We start from the raw sequence: 22,035 nt of genomic DNA, 5'->3' as shown, positions 1-22,035 counted from the left end.
AGTGCTGTATAAAGTCTAGTAGTATTTTTTTCTAGCATGTTTAGTTTTTTGTTGATTCAAATATTTTTCTCACAAAGATTCGATAATCAAAGTAATATGTAGAATTATGCGTTGATTTCAAATTTGTTATTCGTTTTTTTAAACATGTGTAAATGATTTAAATTGCTATAACATTTGACCACCGACAATGTTTTTGTTGAATTATTTTTATCTGCCAACACACAACAATTTTTGATCATGAGAGAAGCATTCACCAATTTTAATTTCTGTCACATTAAGCAACTTTTTTATTTAGGAATTAAAGCCGCTACAAACGAAAATATGAATCACTAAGAATCAATGAAATTCGGAAAATATGCACATCGCCTTTAAATATTCTAGTCAGGATCGTTGCCTTAATCAAATGAACGTGTTTAATTATTATCGTATTTTAAATAGAACTTAATTTCAACTAGTACTAGTATTGCTCATTTTTATAGCCATTTTTATAATGTTATTAGAAAACTATTTAAATTATGTATTGAAGAATGAAAATAGTTGTATGAGAAGTCTGTTGTAATTTAAATAAATATTTAAATAGCTACATTCAACACATAATATTATGAATGGGACTATTTGCACCTACTGTATGTACGAATTATTGGCTATTTGCACCTACTGTAGGTGCAAATAACCAATAATAAGTCCAAATAGTCACATCTTAATATAATTTTAAAATAAAATAATGTTGACCTAGAAATTCGCAGCAGAATGCCCTGTTAAAACTGTTTTAAATTTTTATTGGAACAGATAAACAGAAAGACAATCTGCAAGGATAATATAATATATATTTAATAATGTATACATCTATCGATATTACAATTTTGTTTTAATGTAAATCACAAAGCCCAAACTTTAACATAATCCACTTGTAATGAAGACGATTTACCATTATTTTGATTATATTTCCAAGTTTTTAACCAATTACTGCGTTGCTCGTAGAAATCTTTCATTGCCTGTAATAAAGATTGGTTAAAAAAGTTAACAAAACAATCCTTAAACTTAAAAAGTAACAATTACCGTTGGTGAATTATTATTCCATGGTTTCCTATCTGTGTTTTCTGCATCATCAGGAAAGAAGTTAACTCCTCCAACAGATAAATTGATAATCAAATAAAACTGGAAATTAAAATAATAACAATATCTTTTAATGTATTGAGTTATATATTTATACAATATATATGGAAACTACCTCTTGATCAAATGGTGCCATTTTTGTACCCCTCTTCCACAGATTTTCCATGTTCGGTGCCGATCTATAATAGTCACCGTATTGCCAAAAACCTCCCTGAGGAGGTGCTATTTTCCCAACTTCCCTATCATCAATGCTTAATTTAATGTGATCTAAAACCAAACCAAAAACAACCTCTATAATACGTCCTTTTGTTGTATATAGTTGAATCAATTAAACATACTCGGTGTCCATTCCAATTGATATTTTTTAAACCCTTCATTGTAACCTCGGGGATCGTCTGTGGTAAAATGAGCTCTTGGCCAACCGTCGAGTGGAGTGCTAGGTCCGAAATGTAGCGTTGAACTTACTCTTGTAACGCCAATATTCTGACCATTTTGCACTAATCTTTTATTACCTCTTGATTCCGCCATATCAATTTCACCAGATGCAGGCCATGTTCCGTAAACATTATGAGCAGGCATCAACCATATGGCTATAAATAAATTTAACTTAATCTCCATTTGCTTTATATTTACTTACTAGATTTACCTGGCCATAACCAATCCCCGAGGGGCATCTTAGCTCTGACTTCAACTTTTCCATAACGAAACTTGAATGAGTTCATAGTTTTTATTCTGGCACTCTTAATCGGGTTTAATATATTCGTTGGAGTCCCAACTCGTTCACATCCATACCATTGTGAGTTTGTACATCTGTTTTTTAATCAAAAGTTTTAATTTACCCTTTTATTACATATAATCATAAAAATACTAACGGTTCGCGTCCTGCATTTAAGTTTAAAGTCCCACTTGTTAAGAAATGTTCACCGTAATCCTCGGACAAAAGCGTCGGTCTTATGTATAATACACTATTCTCTACATAACTGTTTGTTCTATTATTTGTGTCCCATTGAAACTCCCAATTCTACGCATAAAATAAATATTCTGTTATTACTTAAAATATAAGATGCTTAGTAATATGAATTAAATACTTACGCCATTTCCGGAGAGGGTATTTTCATGTTCCCATTTTTCAGTATTCAACGAGTTGAAGTTTTCCTCAAAAATCAACCTTCCTTGGCACACTGACTTTTTTTGTGTAAGTGCATATTTTCCACTAAATTGCGTAGGAGATCTTATACACTGTGCCTTGCAGCTAGATATTACAGAAAATAGAAAAAATAGTATTTTTCCTTTCATTGTGAATATTTAAACTAGAAAATATATTTTCAAGTTACTTAAACATCATCAAATATATTTTTAGACACGATATAAATGTGTATGTTACCTGTTATAAGCACAAGCTATACAAATGATTTGGAGTGTATCTGTGAACGACTTCAGTGCTTATGAAAATTTTCTTTACACAACGCTTATTTATATTTTTGAGACGATAGTAGTGGGGTGACCACATAACAGGTTAAGTGATCATATTGGTACTGTATATATACTGTAGTACTGTATAGACGTACTCATCATTTTATTGTTCCTACGTAGAGGCAATTAAACCTTTTAATATAAAAAATAAATCGTTTATTACTTAATTAAATAGGGGCATAAGTGTATAATAATTAAATTGTAAATATATTTCAATTTTAAACTATCCATTCGATTCATATAAGATATATTATATTTTACTGAATTTCCCAATTTGTATTAATGGCATATATACATTATTATTTTTTTAATTAACTTGTTATTATGTGTCATTATTTATCTTATTTTCTCTCTCTCGCTCTACCTATCATTTATTTTGGCAACTTTTCGACCTTCGATGTTGGGGTCATCATTTTAGTTCCTTGGGTCACAATCGAGTCGAATGCAACGCAGCTAGAAAATCTGCATTGGTCGAAATAAGATCTATACACAGGGACGTCATTTGCCCAGAAAAATACATTTCATTTAATGAAATACTATGAATTTGAATGAAATCGAAATATTAAAAAAATGACAACTGACTGGCCAACTTTTATCCCCACCCTCCCCCTTTCCTGGAAAAAGCTGAAAATATGTACCTGATTCTTAACCAGAAATTCTCGTATTATCAAAAGCATTTTTAATCAGCGTATTATTAGTAATAAACAATTTACACAAATGCAAACGTACATATGGCCAATTCATATTTGGTACATAGATGTACTCATATTTTGTACATTGTAGATAAATTATTTTATTTTTAAAACCTTTTTATTTATTTTTAACAGTACTATATTTAAACACATATTAGGTTTAATTTACATTACAATACAGATTGTAGAAAAATAAGCCCTGCTTATTATTTTTGCATTTGAAATCTACAATACTACCAGTGATGTAGTTCTAAAAAAATAGGTACCGGAACGCTACTCCCTTTTGGGGTAATAAGTGCGATTTCAGTTTATGTGAACCCGAAGATGAATATCCTGGTTATTTTATTTGTTGCATTGTAGTTGAGTTGTGTAGTGTACTGTTTAAAAATGTGCTGTCGTTGACTATTCAATTAAGCTTCTAACAAATCGTATATCTTATAACAAATCGTATCGGAACACGTTCCGATCATGGAAAAAAGTACCGGAACGACGTTCCAGTCCGACTACACCATAGAATATTGCTGAGCAAACGCATTATATAGTGCACGTGGTACGCTAAATTCTTTGCATTTCATTATCTATACGTGTTAATAATAATGTGTTAAAAATTTACAATTACTGGCTTCATAATGAAAAAAGTACAAAAGCTTAATATTTATTTTAAAAATAATTAGGAATATATGTATTCTTTATTAGATATGACACTCAGAGCACAAAAGCATCAAAATCTGAAAAAGTGGCAGCTGATATAAACAACAAAATGTTTCTAAAAAATCATTAATATATGACAAAATTCATAAAAACAATAGTCGAGCAGCAATTGGTTCTTGAGTGTTGCTATTGTGTGATTTGCATTTCCTGTGTGAAATATTATTCCAGACTGCCCTCGACAGCGACTATTTAGTTTACTAACATCTTTAATGTGCAATACGAAATGAGACAAATAATTGGCATGCCAGCTGCCGAGAAAACAATGTAACGCTCCGCGTATTAAGTCCTATATATTTATGTTGATGATATTGTGTAAGTTATATATGTAGGTGCATTATTATATTTTCTTAGAACATATTTAATTATGCACGTACATTAAACATATATTTTTTGATAAATAATTTATATTTAACCACATTAGTTACATAAATTATTTACCGCATTGATAATATGAAATGTGGTTAATTAAAAAAAAGATTAAAGCTCAATTACTAAATTTTAATTACTTATAATTATGAAGAACTTGTTGATTTGTAAAAAATATTAGATAATGAATGATCACATTAATAACTACTAATTATTTAGCATTTTCAGTTGGTACTTCGACTTTTTACTATATATATTAAATATTGTTAAATCCAGTAATGTGGTCCTGTCAAGATGACTATTTTATTAATATTTGAAAAAATCATGCAATTTATTCAGTCGTGTTGTAAGAAAATTTTTGAAATTTCATTAGATACTTCCATTTTATTTTGATAAAATGTCGCAACTCATTGAATCATTCAGCAATGATTTTTCTTTAAAGCTGAAAATTGTATTTAAAAATATTCTAAATACGATTAAAATTACACATAAGTAGTGGGATAATCAATTTTATTTGCCTTAACATTTGTACTTTACCTCTTCTAATTGATATATTTTGATATTGCTTAAAAATTGCGAATATATGCCAGAAGTTGTGTGTATTTCAATATTTACTCAATAGACCTACACTGTAGAAGAGTAGTAGAAATTTTTGTAACAACTCGTCCAGATTATAAGAAAATCCAAAAATAAAGTTCTTCAAGTCTCACATGTTAGCATGCAGGCGGATAAACCTTCATAACGTTTCACTGTTTCGTCATCCAGTTTCCTAATGAACTAGTCCTGTTCGTTGATACGTTCAGTGTCAGATATTTGGAATTGGTCTGATTTATTTAATATAATTTTAATTGTTTATTTTTATCATTTTTTTACGTTACTTTTAATAACAATTTTATGTGCTAATTTAGGGACGGTGATGGCGGGTGGCAATGAGACACAGATTGAGCCGCTGCAGTAATATTTATTTAACGGTTAACAGTGTTTACATGGTTAGAATGGGGCGGACGCGCGACGGCACGCGTCCGAACCCTTACAAGCCTGCCGGTAGAGAGAGCAAAAAACCGTCACAACAATGCCATTTCAGCGCCGACCAGTTTTGGCCATAACAAATCTATATTGGCCCCCATACTAATTTAAAGGACAAATTTTTATGTTACTTTTGTTGTAGGTCATTGTGACGAGTTGGGTATAAGCTGTAAGGTCACGATGGACGTATTTTAATAAATAAATAAAAATACTATATAAAAAGTAATATATTATTTTGAAACAAATACTACAGAAGAGGTTGAAAACTTTGCATAGGCAATCCTCAAACTTTGCTTCAAAAAGGAAACGCACAAAATTTTAAAACAAGGCAGATCTGACATTTTTTATTTCAAGATTCAAATAAATGAAACTTAATGTTGATGTATATAAATTCAAACAACATTGTTTCTCCAGCCCCTTAAGATAAAATAAGTAATTACTTTAGTATGTTAATATTTTCTCATTTTATTGTTTATTTTAAATTTTATTATTTTGGTAATTTTTAAAGTTAAAATTTGCTTATAAAGTTTAATTAATTAGGAATTAAATATTTTTTTAGTTTTTAATGGGGGGCTGATTTTTGGGGGTAAACGCAAAATTTGAAGAATCTGATCTAGATGGTATTATTGTTGTAAACTTGTACAAATATTTTTCGATATTAATTTTAAAAAATTGCTCGATCGTTGCCTAATTAGCAGCCCTGAAATGTGTGTAAATAATTAAAATATGTAACACACTGGACGCCGACCGTCGCGTTAGGACTTAATCAATGAACACGAAACGTAAACAATTCAAATGACGCACGTCCGATTTGAGCGTAAAATGACTCTTAGCTTTATTTTTTAAGCTACCACCATCTAAAAAGTAGGTGTAGTTCTAAGTTACAGGAAGAAAAAATAAGGGTATGAGATCGGCGTTTTGAGGTTAGGGCATGCGCGGTAGAAAGTGCGCGTCGGCAGCGGAGGTGGCGGCTCGATGTCGTGATGCTCGGTGATGCGCGCGAGCGTGAGCGCTTGGCTGGGCGTGTGCGCGGCCCTGCTGCTGTCGCTCTCGGTGCTGAGGACGCTCGCCTATCTGTGGGGCTCGGCGCTGCATGCGGGCCGCACAGAGGCCGACGTCTGGCTCGACCAGAACGACCTCGGCGACTACAAGCAGCTCTTCAAAGACAAAGGTGATCACTTCGGATCCCTATCTCCTTAAGATTATTCTCAAATTTGCCTTTCAATCGATACATATTCATATCCATGTCTTATAATACGAACAGCTGATTTCATGATATAGCTCGAAGGGCGGTGACAGTATTTAAATAAGTCCCTGCGGATCAAAAAAATAATGGTCTTAATATCATTATTTTCGGCTATTATTTAATTTAAACCGACTTATTTTAATATTTAATTAATGTGCATAAGTTAGTTTTCAGCAACCTGTTTAATAAAAATTAACGCTTCTCATTTTAATTAGTTTCTTAATGACATTTACACTTATTTTATCTTATAAAAAATAAATATTTCTGCAAAAAAATAAATGTATATCCTTGAGAGTCGATAAATAAATATACATAGTTGTGTATCAGTGTTACAGAAGACTTATTTTTAACGACCAAATAGTTAGCTAGTACCCTAATCGCCTTTTTTCTCATCCCCTAAAAATATAAATGTATATTCTGACAAGTGTTTTTTGTTATATAGGTTATTTTTCTCATTATAAGCTTGCTTGTGCTTGGCTGCGCAGCTCGAAAATTTGCGCCGTTTTGTTAAAAGGAAAATATCAAGTGCTACAAGCTCGAAAAAAATATAATATATTTGTTCACAAATTGCTACTTTCTAAAGACGCGCGCTTTCGACAATAGCGTAATTTATTAAATTATTAAACAAGCAGGAAGGATGAAATAACTTAAAAAATTGGAGTCAATTAAATGCCACTCTTCCAATTAGTTAATATAATTACGATTGCATTATTGAATGAAATCATCAGCTTATAAGAAAAATCCTAGAAATTCTCGCTGAGCAGTTGAATAAACTTTGACGTTTTAATTTTAAAAAAATAACAATTTTCAAAGTTGTTTTGTCAATTTTCTTGCTATGCGACTAAATAAATCGCGTCATTACTTCTAAGGTTTTTAAATAAAAAATTAATTTCTTCATAAAAATCCTAAAATATCTCGCTGCGCTGCCAAATATACGATGATTTATAATATACAAACTGCTCTTTTTGTAAACTAAGCTTTTTAAAGTTAGCATCACAATCTCGAAGTCTTCGCATATCTTTGCATACAATTTGAATACTTCAGTAGGTAGTTAGAAACAGTTTCCATATGTAATGAAAATGCTGACCACTGATCTATTTGTGAGACTGACACAAGTATTTGTCTAATTAAAATTATATCGTTTTATCGTTATCAAAACATGTCTTGAAATCTCCGACTAAGCAGCACTGTCTCTATGGATCTCTATGTATTTGGTGGGCCTGGGAACGAGTTTCTTGATTTCAACCTAATGTAAGTCTCATTTTCGGTATTGTTTCATAAAGTTTTAGACACGCATATCAAAACTATTTGTTGAAAAAGTTTTTCGTTTTTAGCGTCATTGTCATTAATAACAGTAATAAGTTGGCAATGCATTTTAGCAGCAGCTTTTATTTTCGTACAAAAGAGAATTCACGCAGCCATTATAAACACACCGTGAAAGCACTACATATGTATTATTTACAGTATAAATAGTAAACGGGTATTTTTTGTTATCGGGGGCCAAGTGTTTTGACCGACGCTCATTCGCTGCCACTCGTTCTTACCTAACCTATAAAACGTATTTGTGTAGCAAAACGTTTTTAGTCGCTTTCACACGTCATTTAAAATTGTATTTCAACGGTTAGGTGCGAACGAGCGATAGCGAGTGGGCGTTGATCAGAACATTTGGCCCCCGATAACAGTAAAATACCAGTAAATGTTTTGTTTAAAGAAAACAATACGATTTACTGACTGCTAAAAATATAAATTCTTACAGTCTGGCCAAATTAACGAAATGAACTTTGACGATTTTTAGGTAATCTATTTTTATTTATAAAAAATATAAATTTCTCACAACGCGTGTAAGTGCACCTTTTGACTCTTACAAATAAATTCAGAAATATAAATTTTCAACAAATAAAAACTTATTACCATCTGCATAAAGTTCTGAAGAATTATAACTTTAGTTGTTTACACGCGAAATTATTAGGAACACCTTGCAATACACAGTAGTATTTTGAGATATATTTATTAATAATTGTACACATTAAATCCTTAGTTAAATCTTTGCATTTACAAATCTTATATTACGTGTTACGTAATTGTCAATTTATCACCTTGAAATATTTTGGCTTTTATCCAAATATACTATTACCATTGAACGACTGAACGCGACATATTTTTTTGTTTGTTTTGCAAAAACAAAAGTATTTTCGAATTATGTCTCATTTACTATGGGTTTTAATGCGACATTTAATTTGTGGCATTTCTTCGAAAGCAAAATAACACATTACTCTTTCCTCTTGAATATTTTAACTATAAAAATTTGAATCCTAAAATAAAACATTTCCGATAAGTTAAGCATGATTTTTAATATTTTAATAATCTTTACATTAAGACAAGTCTCATTGGTTCAAAATGGATACAGCTGAAGTAAATGTAGGCTAGTTTAGCATTAAAGATTAGTACTCAATTGAAGATATTCAAGGCAATAACATGTTAAATTCCTTAAAGATAGTTTTCAGATAACTAGACATTAGCAAATTGTCCTATATTTTTATCATTCACAAATGTTTTATTTTATTATGATGGATATGATGATTGAAATGCTTAAAAAATATCCTTATTATAAATTTGATTCCAAAACAAAATTTTTATTATATCTTCTGTTATAAGATCATTTCATTACAAACAGCAAACGATGTTTTTATTTTGACCATATATGCCATGTGGCGTCATATGCATCTCTGGCTTCTTTGACATTTATTTGAAGGATATAAGTTGTGTGATTTAGATGTAATAAATTGTGTAAATTTCATGACGCCATAATTAACTGTACGAGAGTTTGGCTGCTGATTTTTAAACAGATTTTATGCTTTATAGTTAAGATCCTACATAGTGCTCCTCTTGAAGTCATTAAACAACATACAGAGTCAAATATATAAACATATTTTTGGTCATATAAACCATGCAGTTATCAAATAATCACCCTATTTGAAAGAGCACCCGAAACTTCGTATATAATATAATGTATATTTATATTATACTAATTTTCAACATAAGTCATTTAAATGGAATATGGTATTTTTATTATTATAGGTATAACAAAAAACTAAAAGTAAATTATTATGTTGAATACATTTAGGCAATCAATTTTCTGAATGGTAGATAAGGCGTTTACTAAAAAAACCGTATATAAATGAACTCCTGAAGAGTATTCCTACTTTGAACTTACTATCGTGAATGCTTAAATTAATAATGAAAGTAGGTAAAAGTAATCGATTAGCGGCACGACAATATAAATTATTTCACGTTAACGATCTTGGTGGTGTAATTATTTAAATGGCGTTGAAGGTCGCTGTAGTACCTTTGACTTTGACAAATCACTCTACACTAGAGGTATTTTTATATCCTTTATTTGCTATCTAATTTTTTCATTAAAAAATCGGACGTGCAACGATAATTTTTCAACATATTTTGCTCTTATGTTTATTGTAATAAGACTGAGTAAAATATAAAATACCATGTATAGAATTATAAGAAAATCCAAGGGGTAACTAAGGTGGTCATCGCCACCCTCTGTGAAGTTTAGAGATATATCGATCCCTATAATCAAACTTGCTGTAAATTCATAATACTTATTTATGTCGAATGTGTATTATATAATAACTTGTGTTATCCAAATCTCTGTGAGACTTTTTCAATTATTTACTGATAATTAAATGTTCGTTGTTTTAAGGATACATATCAAACTATTATAATTGTGCAATTACATATATGTACATACAATTAGTGCAAATACTGAAAATACGCGATGTCTATATAATCAAATCACTCCAAAGATCGGGTTAAACTCTGTATTTCGGACTTGGTTTTTTAAGTTTTGGTCGATGCTTGACATAGCTACGCATGGTGCGACTTCCGAATTTCATTCGTGTTTTTTAAGTTGGAAGTAACTGGTGAAAGTTCTTGATGAAAGTAAAGTAAATTCCGAATGGAAGTGGATGATTTGCGCTAAGTATGCGCTTATATATGCTTGGTCGAGATGGAGGAGGTTTCTTTGCTCCGGCCCCTCTCGACGCGTGAACCAATTAGATGAATTAAATTGGTTTATTTCTGTCGTCCTTCTTATAAGAACCGTTGCGTGACAGTTTTAAAATTTTAACCAAAATAGTGCTGATTTAAAATACTTTTATATAAGTTAAATAAATCAGTTTTTAATTGAGTTTGTTTATTTAATTTCTCAGCATGTATTGATTTATAGTGAAGTGTAATGTATTTCTTTGTCACAGACATTTATTTCAAGGAAATTCAGCATATCGGTTTGTTACAAGACAAATGCTCCCCATAGTCAATTTTCAATCTGTCCAATGCGAAGCTACGGCGTATTAGTTAGCTGTATATGATAATTTATTATCCGTTATTATCTATTAAGCGGAGTTATTATTCGTTAACCTAACATGCGCACTAGCTGAATCGCCTATGACTGTGGACATTCCGCTACTTAATGCGCTGGCATTGCACATTTATATATTAAATGTCAGCTACGAGGAACTATTATGAATTTTTTCTTCTTATATAATATGTATTGCTTTTGCTTATCGTGACGCATTGGGGTAACCTGTTAGGTCATGTAGGCTTTAATTTAATTTAAATAAATAATGAAATATATTTTGCGAAATGACTATTATTTAAATAGTTGAAAATTTGTCAACGCTGTCGCCAGCTACATTTCACCGACTTTGTCGGTACTTGCATCCCTTTGTATCGGAAAAGTACGTCTAATCCACCTAAATAGGCAATCGGCACGTGCGCTTGTATAACGCCAGCGTGACAAATATTTTTAGTAGATCGCAAATAACTATAGCAATTAGTTTTATTATGCGACAAATATAGTTTCACGTTCAAAGAGCTAGATATAAATATGTGTTATATATTATTTTTATTGCTTTATTTTGAATTAATTAGAAATTTAAACTACTAATACTCCATATCTAGCAAGCGTGTGTTATTACCTGTTATTAATTAGCTATTTATATGGTAAATATTTCTCATTAATACGCTTTTTCTATTAAATATCGGTTTTAGGGTCGCAGTGACAGCAAGAATTCCGCGTTACGTTTAGTGAATTTAAGCTTGGAGTCCAAATGCAAACCCAAGTGTTTGCCGCTCGCCCTCCATTTAATGCAGTGTTTAAAAATAATTATTTAAATTTTCTGTAATAATTCATTATGACGGCTGTGTCGTCAGCGTGCATCGATAAGTCAGTATTTTTTTTAAATAGGAATGTCATTAGTATATAGAATGAAAAGGAACGGCCTGAGCAAACTACCATGCGGGACTCCAAGTGGAATTTTACAAGGTATTGAGAGCTCGTTATTTAGAGAAATAACATAGTTTTGACCTTTCAGGTCTGAGCGTATTATGTGTATGAGATAATTAGTGCTTTATAATTATATAATTTATGTGTTTAGCCATCGTACCAAAAGGTATTGATAGATATAATATTAGATTTTAAATTGAATATTTCTTCAGATTTGTTAGTTTTTATCTTTTTCATTAAATTTATGTGTGAGTGCACATTTCTTCGCAGCAATCATGTTTTATACTACTTTGAACGCCGGCTTTTATAATTAATACTTTTTCTTATCATCAAATAATAATAAAAAAAAACAAATGAACTTCATCACTAGGCAACATAACTGTGAGAAGTTGTTCGATGTCGAGGATCGAGGCCGGACTGAAGTTTGCGCGTGCTTGCCTGCATCGTGTAGATGGCGCATCTGTTCCGTAAGGTACGTGAAAATTGGACGATCTCTGTCAATTGGGCGACGGTATATATGAAATGAAAAACAATTTTATTTTAAAATGAATAACTCTTAATTCAATTATATGCAATACCACGTAAATATTATATGATTATTTTCTCTATTGTACTGTAAAACCTTTATAAAAAATCTTTGGTCAGCTTCTTCGTAACGTTTACGTTTGCGCTAATGTTCAAAACCTGCTATAGTTTTCTCATAATCAACCTAATAGCTTTTTGGATTTTTCTGAAATCATTGATAAAAATCCATAAATTTAAACTGCTACCAAATTTCAATTGCAGTTTCCGATGACATGCTTCGGCAAAATGATTGTTCCTATCGCTTCTGCTTAATGTTTTATGATAAACAGACCAAACGTTGGAGTGAAAAATCAGTGGAGCCCTAGTTTTATTGTTTCCTAGGTGACCTATATAGCCGTTCGTAAACCATTCTTAAATTGGTTCTAATTCATCGGATAAATGATTATCCAGTTCAGAAATAGCATGTATAATGCGAATCAAAAGATTACGTGAAGCAAAATGCTTTCGAAGATTTTGTACCAGATGAAAAAAGCAATCATTTATGTTAGCTTGTGGTAATACCGTACGCAAAGCTTGATGAATTGCAATTTCATAATCAACATTTATATTTTCGGGATCAAGTAATGGCCACATTTCATTTATCATATAAAATAATTTTGTGTATATTTCAAGAGTCTTATTAGGTAATAAACAAAATAAAACAGGGAAAACAGAACCTCCAACCTTTCTAGTCAAAATCACAAAGGAGTTGAAAGTAAAAGTGTGCCATCCACAAATAATTATTTTATGCTTTCCACATTACATGACTACCACGAACAAAAATTAAGATTCCCGTTGAATCGACTTGTTCTGATTTAGAATCAGTTAAAAGAAAACGTTCAAATTATGATGGACTAAATTCATAATTAAAATATTCTACAGGAATAATTATTGTTTCCCTAGAATCAGGATTAATTGGGCCCTCTAATTTATTAAATCTTCTTCTTTGAATATTTCTGCGAAGACTGTTATGATTTGGAAGCATTCCTTGTACTGCAGAAAAAACATTTTCTGGAATTCGAGTTCTGAGCTTTTGATATGTTGCTCATTGTCGTATCTGCTAAATTCTCCTTGCGTTATTACTTACACTGCATCTGTGTTAATGTCAGAAATTAATGATCCATCACTAACACTTGTCCAGATTCTACCTTTACAGCATTTGTTTTTATTTTCACATCGCCAGAATTGAATCAACCCTTTCTTATTAATATTATCTTTAACATAAGGATATACATTCCAAGCATATTTTTCCTTCTCTTTTTGATTTAATATTCCTAAATTATCGATTAATGAAGAATATAAACTAGGGTGACTCAAAATTCGTCTTTCTCAATATGTGCATAAAAAAACATATTTGTTTTCTTGCTGTACTGAATTTTTTCACCAAAAACACAATAACAAAGTGTTTTGAAACCGCGACAAAAATACTTTTAAAAGACGCAACGAAACGTTTTCAGTAAAAATTCAAAAGTTCTGGGTTATTGAAACTATCCGATGTAGTTTAAAATAGAAATCTGTAAAATATGCGATTTTTGGAAATTCCGAAAGTTTGTTCTTACAGTAATTTCCAAAGCTCCACGATAAACATTTATATTCACATAGGTTTCCAAGTATATTAAAATTACCGGCGAAATATTTTATGATATCGGGTAACGCTTTAAGTATGTTATGATTAAATATGCACAAATGATAAGTAAAAATACGGACTTGGCCGTAATAATGGAGCACCCCAATAAATATGTTATATCTTAAAAAATCGTGAAAATATGAATAAAAACCCGTTTACGGTTGTTTAAAGTGTTCATTTTAAGCTTATTTTTAATTTTTAGTAGGCCCACCCTTAGCTATAATTACAGCTGCAACTCTTTTTGCTATACTGTCAACTAATGACTTACAGGTGGATAAAAACAAATTTCATCTGCAATTTTTCTTGCAGATTAATTTTGGATTTGAAATTGCGTTGGGCAACATTTCCTTTTAATTTTTCCCCTAACTGCTCTATAGGATCTTGGTCTGGTGACTGTATAGGCCATTCTAAAAGCGTCAGACACTGTCACAAAACCAATGCCTAATTTTATGGCACGGAGCGTTTTCTTGCTGGAATCGGTTGAAAGCGTAGTCTGTGCTTAAAACTATTTTCCAATAGGAATCCATTAAAGTGGACTCCAACATTCAAATATAAATGTCACTATTCATTCTACTTTCATACCCCTGCTGCTGTCATGCAACCCCAGAATATAACGCGTCCGCCATATTATTTGACTTTGGATACTAAGCAATCAGCTATAGATTCTTCTCCGACTCTTCGACGCACGTGTACCACACCCAAAAATGTTAAGAAAGTATGATTATTTTTTTCTTAAATTTGCTTTAGAAATTTTTAATATTATTTTTATATTAACCAACTTTAGTTATCTTAAAGTTGGATTCATCCGACCGAATGAATTTCGCCTTATCTTCAGTTGACTAATCTCTGTGTTTTCGGGCTCACTCTAACCAATGAGTTTAATTTATTTCTGAAAGCCATGGTTTGTGTCGAGCTTTACATCCTTTGAGTTCCACATCGTTGAGCCTTCTTCCGCGAAAAAATGTCTTTAGGCTTTGAAGACGTTTATTGACGATTTTTAAGGGACTCGCGAACCAACATTCGATCTTCCTGCGCAGTTGTCTTTTATTTTCTTCCAATTTTTGGCTTAGATTTGTAAGAACCACATTCTTTGAACCGTTTCAAAGCATTTTGGATAGCATGTCGTGAACAATTAATGCCTTTATTCTAATTATTTTCCGATATATTCAGTCAATAATATGCAATAAAATTATATTCGCTCTTTTAACTTTACTTAATTAACAAAAAAATGCCGAAATTATGCAACTGAATATAACTGTCACTTAAGCGAGACCGAACCATTTGACCTGCGATATTGTTTTAAAACTCAGGTGAGCAATTAAAAACGACAAATTCCTTTGTATAGTACTCAAAATAACAGTTATAGCTACCTGTTAAAATATTTCGGTCAGACTATGCACTTGTAAAGAGACACGCACCATTTTAAAGGGTGCCCCATTATTATGGCCAAAACTGTATATATTATATATTTTGTTTAGACCGTTTCTAACAAATATTACCAATATTTTCGTATGTATGTATATATTTTAATATGTAGTAAATCATTTTAATTAATTAATTAATAATAGAGTCATGTTACTAAATAAAACGATAAAAATAAAATTTGCATTACATATTTATTGTATCGCTCAGAAGACCGTCGCCTATTTGTCCGTGTCCCTGTTCCGTATAGTTTGCGCAAATTATTCCGTGCATGCAATAATTAAGTAAAAACTGTATTTGTGGAAGCCGCTTAAAGTCAACAATAATTTGCAAATAAATTTTAACACAAACGGAGCCGCGTCAAAAAATACAACCTGTCCCTTTGAATAATAATGTTTATTGCTGAAGTACTTCCTAGAAAGTGGGTGCTTTTGAAGGCAATGTTCCGTCCTTTTTTTGTATGTATAAAAAACATGAATTACATACATCTTAAACAACTAGTTTAGTTCAGATTCGTTATTTGAGGTCGGTTTTTAGTCAGAGTCGGGCCCGGAAATTTGTCCCGTCTCCCACACCCCCTCTCGGCAGATATATGCGAGTGATCCTGAACCGTAAACCATAGACAACTATGTCTTTGTTTGATCTTGCTCCAGAAACACAAATTCCCATCATACTGTGATGCAAAGTTTACCTGTATTTTTAAAAGAGAATAAGATAATCGAAAATGCTTCTATTCACGGGCTGTTATTGAACCCCCTCATTGACGTCATGGTTTAAGGGAGCTCCTCGTGTGCACATCCACGGGGCGACTTTACGCCCGCGTAATGTGGTGCATCCCACGCAAACCGAAGAAGAAAAATAACCGTCGAACCTTAAGCGCCTGCGCCCTCGCCCCCGGGCCCCCACTCGCGCGCCCCCGGACCTCACTGCCGCGGTAGACGTCGTCGGCGACGGACTCGCCCCTGAGCTCGCCCCCTCCCCCACCTCACCCACTCACCACCCCGGACCCACCCTTAACCTCTGCACCCTCGTCCCTTTATCTCTCTCCGTCTGTCTGTCCACGTGGGGGTGTGAGCGTACCCCGCACAATACGAATCGCCTCGAAACATGTTTTGCGCGTTGAACGTCAAATAGCCGCGAGTGCCTCGATTTGAACACAAACGCTCGCCGAAGTCCGGAACGCGTCGAGCTGTATAAGTTGAGCGTCGCGCGGTGCGACATGTGGGCATTCAGCGATTCGGAGATATGCTCCATAGGAATGGTCCATCCGTCCAACAGCGCGTCTTCAGGTATTTCCGTTTTCCCGCCGCCGGTTTCGGGTCATCCCGGTTTGGCCTATTTACCCGACGGACCGATCCATCTTGCGCCCCGGGACCCCAAACGCGCCAATTACATAATTTACCCATGTATCAAGAAGGGTTGTTATTTAACCAATTCATCATAAATAAACTGTATAATTTATTAAATATTTACCATTTTTTAGCACAAAAAAATATACATATGTATCTACAATTTTTTACAAGTAACTTCTCGTTTTTTAGATATAATTATTTTAAACATAGCTTAAAAACAATTTAAATTCAGTTTATACGATTGTTTATTATATAATATGACACATAGTATTTTTGCTTAATTCGTTGTTCTTGAGATAAAATGTTTAATCACAAAAAACTTTACAGATTAACTGAGTAATACAGTCTGGCCGAGACAGCCTTTTCGTTTTTGGCACGTTGCATATCTTGTGGATGCTATGAATAAAATAAGATTAGTTAGAATATTAATGTCAACTTAGTGCTTTTAAGTAACCAATCATATATTGTACGCTAAATAAAAGTATTTTCAGTAAAAATATACGGCATAAACTTAATTTTGTACGATGTTTGCGAGCTTTTGTCTAATAAAAAGTTTTACTCCATCTTCTAAGCAATGTCACGTATCACTTTTGCGTCACGTGAGAAATACTCGTTGGCTGGCGCAGACAGGTCGTCACTGTTATGTGTTGTGTGGCACATACCATTTATCTGGCAAAAATGTATAGGCCTACAAGTCGTATGTTAATGAATGTTTATTTCACTGAAAGAACACAATTGGAAAAAACGTCTGAATGTCCACCATCCCGCCGCTGACATTCCTCGAATCTGGCACCTAGGTTTTAAACCACTATGACACAAAGCACGTGGTATGTTAGATCTCATATATTAGTGACTGGTTTACACTACTTTTGATATAACCCCATAAAAAATAATTGGTATCAAATCTGGGCTGAAGGGATGTAGATATCAGTTTATTAGGAAACATTTCCTTCACCACTCAATCTTACACCAATTAGATCTTATATGAGTCTAATTTCAAATACAGTGCAAAGCTGATCTTGGTTTCGCTATAAAAACAAAACGCTTGCGAATCGACAAGCCCGAATCTTCTCTTCTCGTTTACTTTCTTCACGCTTCTCCTGCTCCGTAGCCGTCCGATTTTCTTCTTATTTTGCGTTAAATCGGTCTCCTTGAACTTTCTGAGCCGCGATTAAATTAAAATAACAATCAGACATTGATTCACACTCTGTAATCGGTAGTAAGGGCGAATCATGCGCCGAACAATCACATAAAAATCTTTATTTTTGTAAAACTGTTTTACGCAGAACGCGCGTTGCTCCCCCCATGAAGCGATCCATTGCGCATAAATTTCCAAGGGCCAAACTCACGCGCAATTCCTGCTCAGAAGCGATTTAAAAAGTACAAAAACTTTTGAGCCACCCTATATTTAAATAAAATATTAGGTACATCATAAAAAAGTTCAAAAAACTAGTAGGTCATTTCAAAATTAGTGAAAACTTTTTTATCGATGCATTGATGTTCCGGTATAGCCTTAACGTCTGAGTGAAAATAATAGGCGTGTTTTTTTATTTCGAACCAAAGTATATTATTTATTTATTTCATGTTAATCTTTCGTTGAATGCGTATTTACAGCGCCGCCGAAAGCGGCCCTTGGAAAACAATGATTCCGGGCCTCATGATAAAAATGGAATTTTTTTACATATAAATAATAATAGGTACGAGTTAACCCTTTCTATGCTTCAAATAAATATAAAAATTAGCCACCGTTGCGACATATTTTCTGAAATCATATTTTATGCAAAATATTTTTATTTGCTATTAAAAATTATTAAAAATATCTACTCATAATATTTATTTGATAATTAGTCGTGTTTTCTTTGCTGCTCAGTGTTGCCATATAGTAAGTTACAGTCTAGGTCAAAAGCAATAATATTGTGCCATCGCGGTGAAAACGTTTATATTAAGAATTTTTATTACAATCGAATAAGCACATCTAAACCAAATTTTGACCAATAGGAGAGAGCAAAAAACAATTATCCCTTCTCAGAAGTCAAAAGCAAGAAAATCGTGTCGGCGCCGTCGCAGTGGGAACGCTTAGTAACGAGCGTTCCCACTGCGACGGCGTCTACACAGTTTTATTGCTTTTGACGTGAATTTTTGCCTTCTGAGAAGTGATATTTTTTTTGCGCTCTCCTATTGACTAAAATTCTGTTTAAAAATACTTTGATTAGCCCTCTGATAGTAATATCGGTAAGAATAGCTATCATATTTTTAAAACATAGTGTAATATCGAAATGTAAACTGTGGAGCAATATGTGAGATACGATGTCTGTCTATACTTATTATTCCGCTTATTTCCCTGAGAGATGAGAGACAATAATTGAGGTATTTTGATTACATTTTTCTAATTTTTTTTAATTTAATGGGAAGAATATCTACCTATAATAACAATAAAAAATTAAGCTTGTTATTATCGGCAGTAATACACAATACATAAAAAAATATAAGGTAACTGATTCTAAATAAAAAAAAAATGTAAACTATATAAATAAAAAAATAAAAGTAGAGGTCAAGATACTTCAATTATTGCACTTCAAATAACAAAATGAATGGTTTTTAACGTTAACTGAGGCGAAATGATACAGTTTTAGAAAGGGTCGCGATCGTCTCCTTTATTTCTTACCTGTCGCGGCCTGGACGCCAGCGATTGAGATGTTTTCGATCACAGGGATGTTTTTGAAGATAGATATTAGGAGTTGAAAAAAAAGATGTGTGATTATGCATATCTACTTTACAACATATTTTTTTGTGTCATTAATGGAATAATTATTGTTTGTATAACAACAATTATTACGCTTTAAAAAAACCTAGCGAGTCATGATGTTCAGATTTGTAAAATCAAAGTATTCAGCGACTAAATATAGCGCTTAAACAAAAAGTAGTTAAATCTTATTTTACTGCTTTTTGGTTTATCGATCCTTCAAAAGTGAAAGGCGTTAAAGACTCGTCTATTATTTTCACTCAATTGTTAACCCTTTGCCTGTCGAAATCCGATATATCAGCTTTTGCTACTTGGCGAGAATTGCTGGATCATTAAAGAAATAATCGTATATATTTTTAATAGGCTTCACATATAATTATAATTTTTTTCCGAAACTATATTATTTTTCATGTAATATTAATCCATTGATATTCATTACATTTGACCCTCAAATTAGAATAAAAACCAGCAGTTTTTCCACATTACTATATATTTAAGACCCAAGATTCCTGCGTTTTATAAAGCTATTCTCTAAATTACGTGTATTTGAACAAAATAAGTCAATTAATCTCAACGTGAAATAAATAATTAATTGCTTGATAAAGTAAGCATGTATTTCCCCAATCATTCCGCTGATTACGATTGTATAAACAAAACATCATAAAATGCATATTTAGCTTTTAAAATGGTAATTCTAAGAATATAGGTTAGAGGAAAAATAATCACAAAATATCAAAATGAAATTATACGAACCGGAAATTAAATTAATCAATGTTCAATGCCAGCGTTTAAAGGAGATAGTTAGATTGTTAATCGCACCCTTCAGTAGTTACACATAAAACTTTGTGTGATAATTTAGAAATCGTATCCTAACGCTTAAAAAATAATGACACTGAGATGCAAGAAATATCCTTATATAAAGACATGTTAATTACCTTTTCTGAACTTTTCCAATTAAGATATTTAATAAAATTTAGTATTTGGTTATATTTGTAAAAAAGAATAACTGAAGGATTGTCAAAGTGAAACGCTTTCCTTATAACAAAACCGAGCATCTTGGAAGATTGTTTGTAGACTTTATTTATGTCTAGTGGAAACCACGATTTGCTCTTAAAAGTGATTCCGAGATCTTTAGTGGAAGTTTCTCTAGACAGAACATTACTACCAAGTTCTTAAGATTAATGTGATGATGAATGAGATCGGGAAACTGATTGATAAAAGCCTTTCTCCATAGAGAATCTAAATTGCTCTGTAGAGAGAAATAGTCCGCAACAGATCGAATGCATCAAAACAATTTTAAATCATTGGCATACAAAATAAAATTAATTTGCTATATTATATACAAAAGGTCTTAATCAAAATCCAAAATGCTGATTTGCTGAGATTTGTGAGGTATTTTTCATTCAAAGTATCGCGTCTTACATATAAAGCCTAAAATTAGCTTTAAATGAGCTGAAGATAAACTATGTGTCATTGTCTAATATTATATATTATGAAAAACTAGTAAATCATATTTTTATGATGTACTTTTTTCGCTGTGACAATTCGAATAATATTTTTATTGAGTCGATGAACTGTTGAAAGGTAAATGTACTCATGTATCATATCATAATATTATATATAGAAACATTTTAGTGTAAAGTCTTTAATCATTTAATCCTATTTAAATATTATATTGTACTCTTGCTTATTTAAACATATTTTTATTGCAGATTTTTATTTTACATGTTTAGTTTATATCATTTATTAGAAAAGTATTTTTTTTCATATCTATTATATTGCTACATTTAAATCTGTGGGTTTTGATATTTTTTTATTTTGAAGGAACTGCTTCGAATTCCTCCAACTTAATTTTTTATTATTTATATCACGAGGAATTTGGGCATCGACTCCATATTTTTTTGCAAGCTTTAAAACATTTCTTTAAATTTCAAGTGCTTGTAACTTATTTTCTAATATTAAATCAGTATGTAAGTAATAAATTAAATAAATATTCGTACATACGTTTTTTAACCCTTTGGATGCCGGGCATTTTTGGAAAAATGTTCCAGAACTGCCGGGACTTTTTATTAAATAATTAAAAAGTCAAAATGTGTATTTTAGTTTGTAAACATGCTGTCGCGGCGTGCGACGCTGTCTGCAGTGAACTTGACCTAATTAATGATGAATATGCGATTGTGTGTTATTTTAGTTCTTATTTGCGCTGTAATAAGAGTCATTATCGCATGACGTATTAAAAAATACGAGATCTGAGCGGCCGAACTCCAACCAGGAATCAATAACAATGGTATATAATATGTTATTTATTTTTATAATGTAAATATATAAATATATATATATATATATATATATATATATATATATATATATATATATATATGTATATATATATATA

At 32.0% G+C, this 22,035-nt stretch overlaps 2 protein-coding genes across 3 annotated transcripts in view; one reads left to right on the top strand and one right to left on the bottom strand.

The window, feature by feature from the left end:
- Positions 1 to 807: 807 nt before the first annotated feature.
- Positions 808 to 4,197, bottom strand: LOC148228395 (beta-1,3-glucan-binding protein-like). Its single transcript, XM_088200476.1, has 8 exons — positions 2,501 to 4,197; positions 2,209 to 2,426; positions 1,989 to 2,137; positions 1,763 to 1,926; positions 1,455 to 1,706; positions 1,232 to 1,383; positions 1,060 to 1,158; positions 808 to 995 (listed from the first exon to the last, which is right to left on the bottom strand). The coding sequence occupies exons 2-8, from the start codon at positions 2,410 to 2,412 to the stop codon at positions 879 to 881; spliced, it is 1,137 nt and encodes a 378-aa protein (XP_088056602.1). The 5' UTR covers positions 2,413 to 2,426; positions 2,501 to 4,197; the 3' UTR covers positions 808 to 878.
- Positions 4,198 to 5,719: 1,522 nt separating this feature from the next.
- Positions 5,720 to 22,035, top strand: part of LOC148228394 (apoptosis-resistant E3 ubiquitin protein ligase 1) — a 45,942-nt gene continuing 29,626 nt past the window's right edge. Inside the window, exon 1 of one of the 2 annotated variants that reach the window (XM_088200467.1) lies at positions 5,720 to 6,555. In XM_088200467.1, coding sequence (XP_088056593.1) covers positions 6,378 to 6,555 — 178 coding nt within the window. In that variant the 5' untranslated portion in view covers positions 5,720 to 6,377. Of the gene's footprint in view, positions 6,556 to 16,470; positions 16,835 to 22,035 lie in introns of those variants that run through there. The other variant, XM_088200468.1, reaches the window with a different exon arrangement.

The sequence above is a fragment of the Plectrocnemia conspersa genome, unplaced genomic scaffold, assembly GCF_051122295.1.
Source record: "Plectrocnemia conspersa isolate PC_06_02 unplaced genomic scaffold, ASM5112229v1 ptg000012l, whole genome shotgun sequence".
NCBI classification, from domain to species: Eukaryota; Metazoa; Arthropoda; class Insecta; order Trichoptera; family Polycentropodidae; genus Plectrocnemia; species Plectrocnemia conspersa.
Note: the sequence above shows the minus strand (reverse complement) of the source record. Positions and strands in the feature narration are given on the sequence as shown.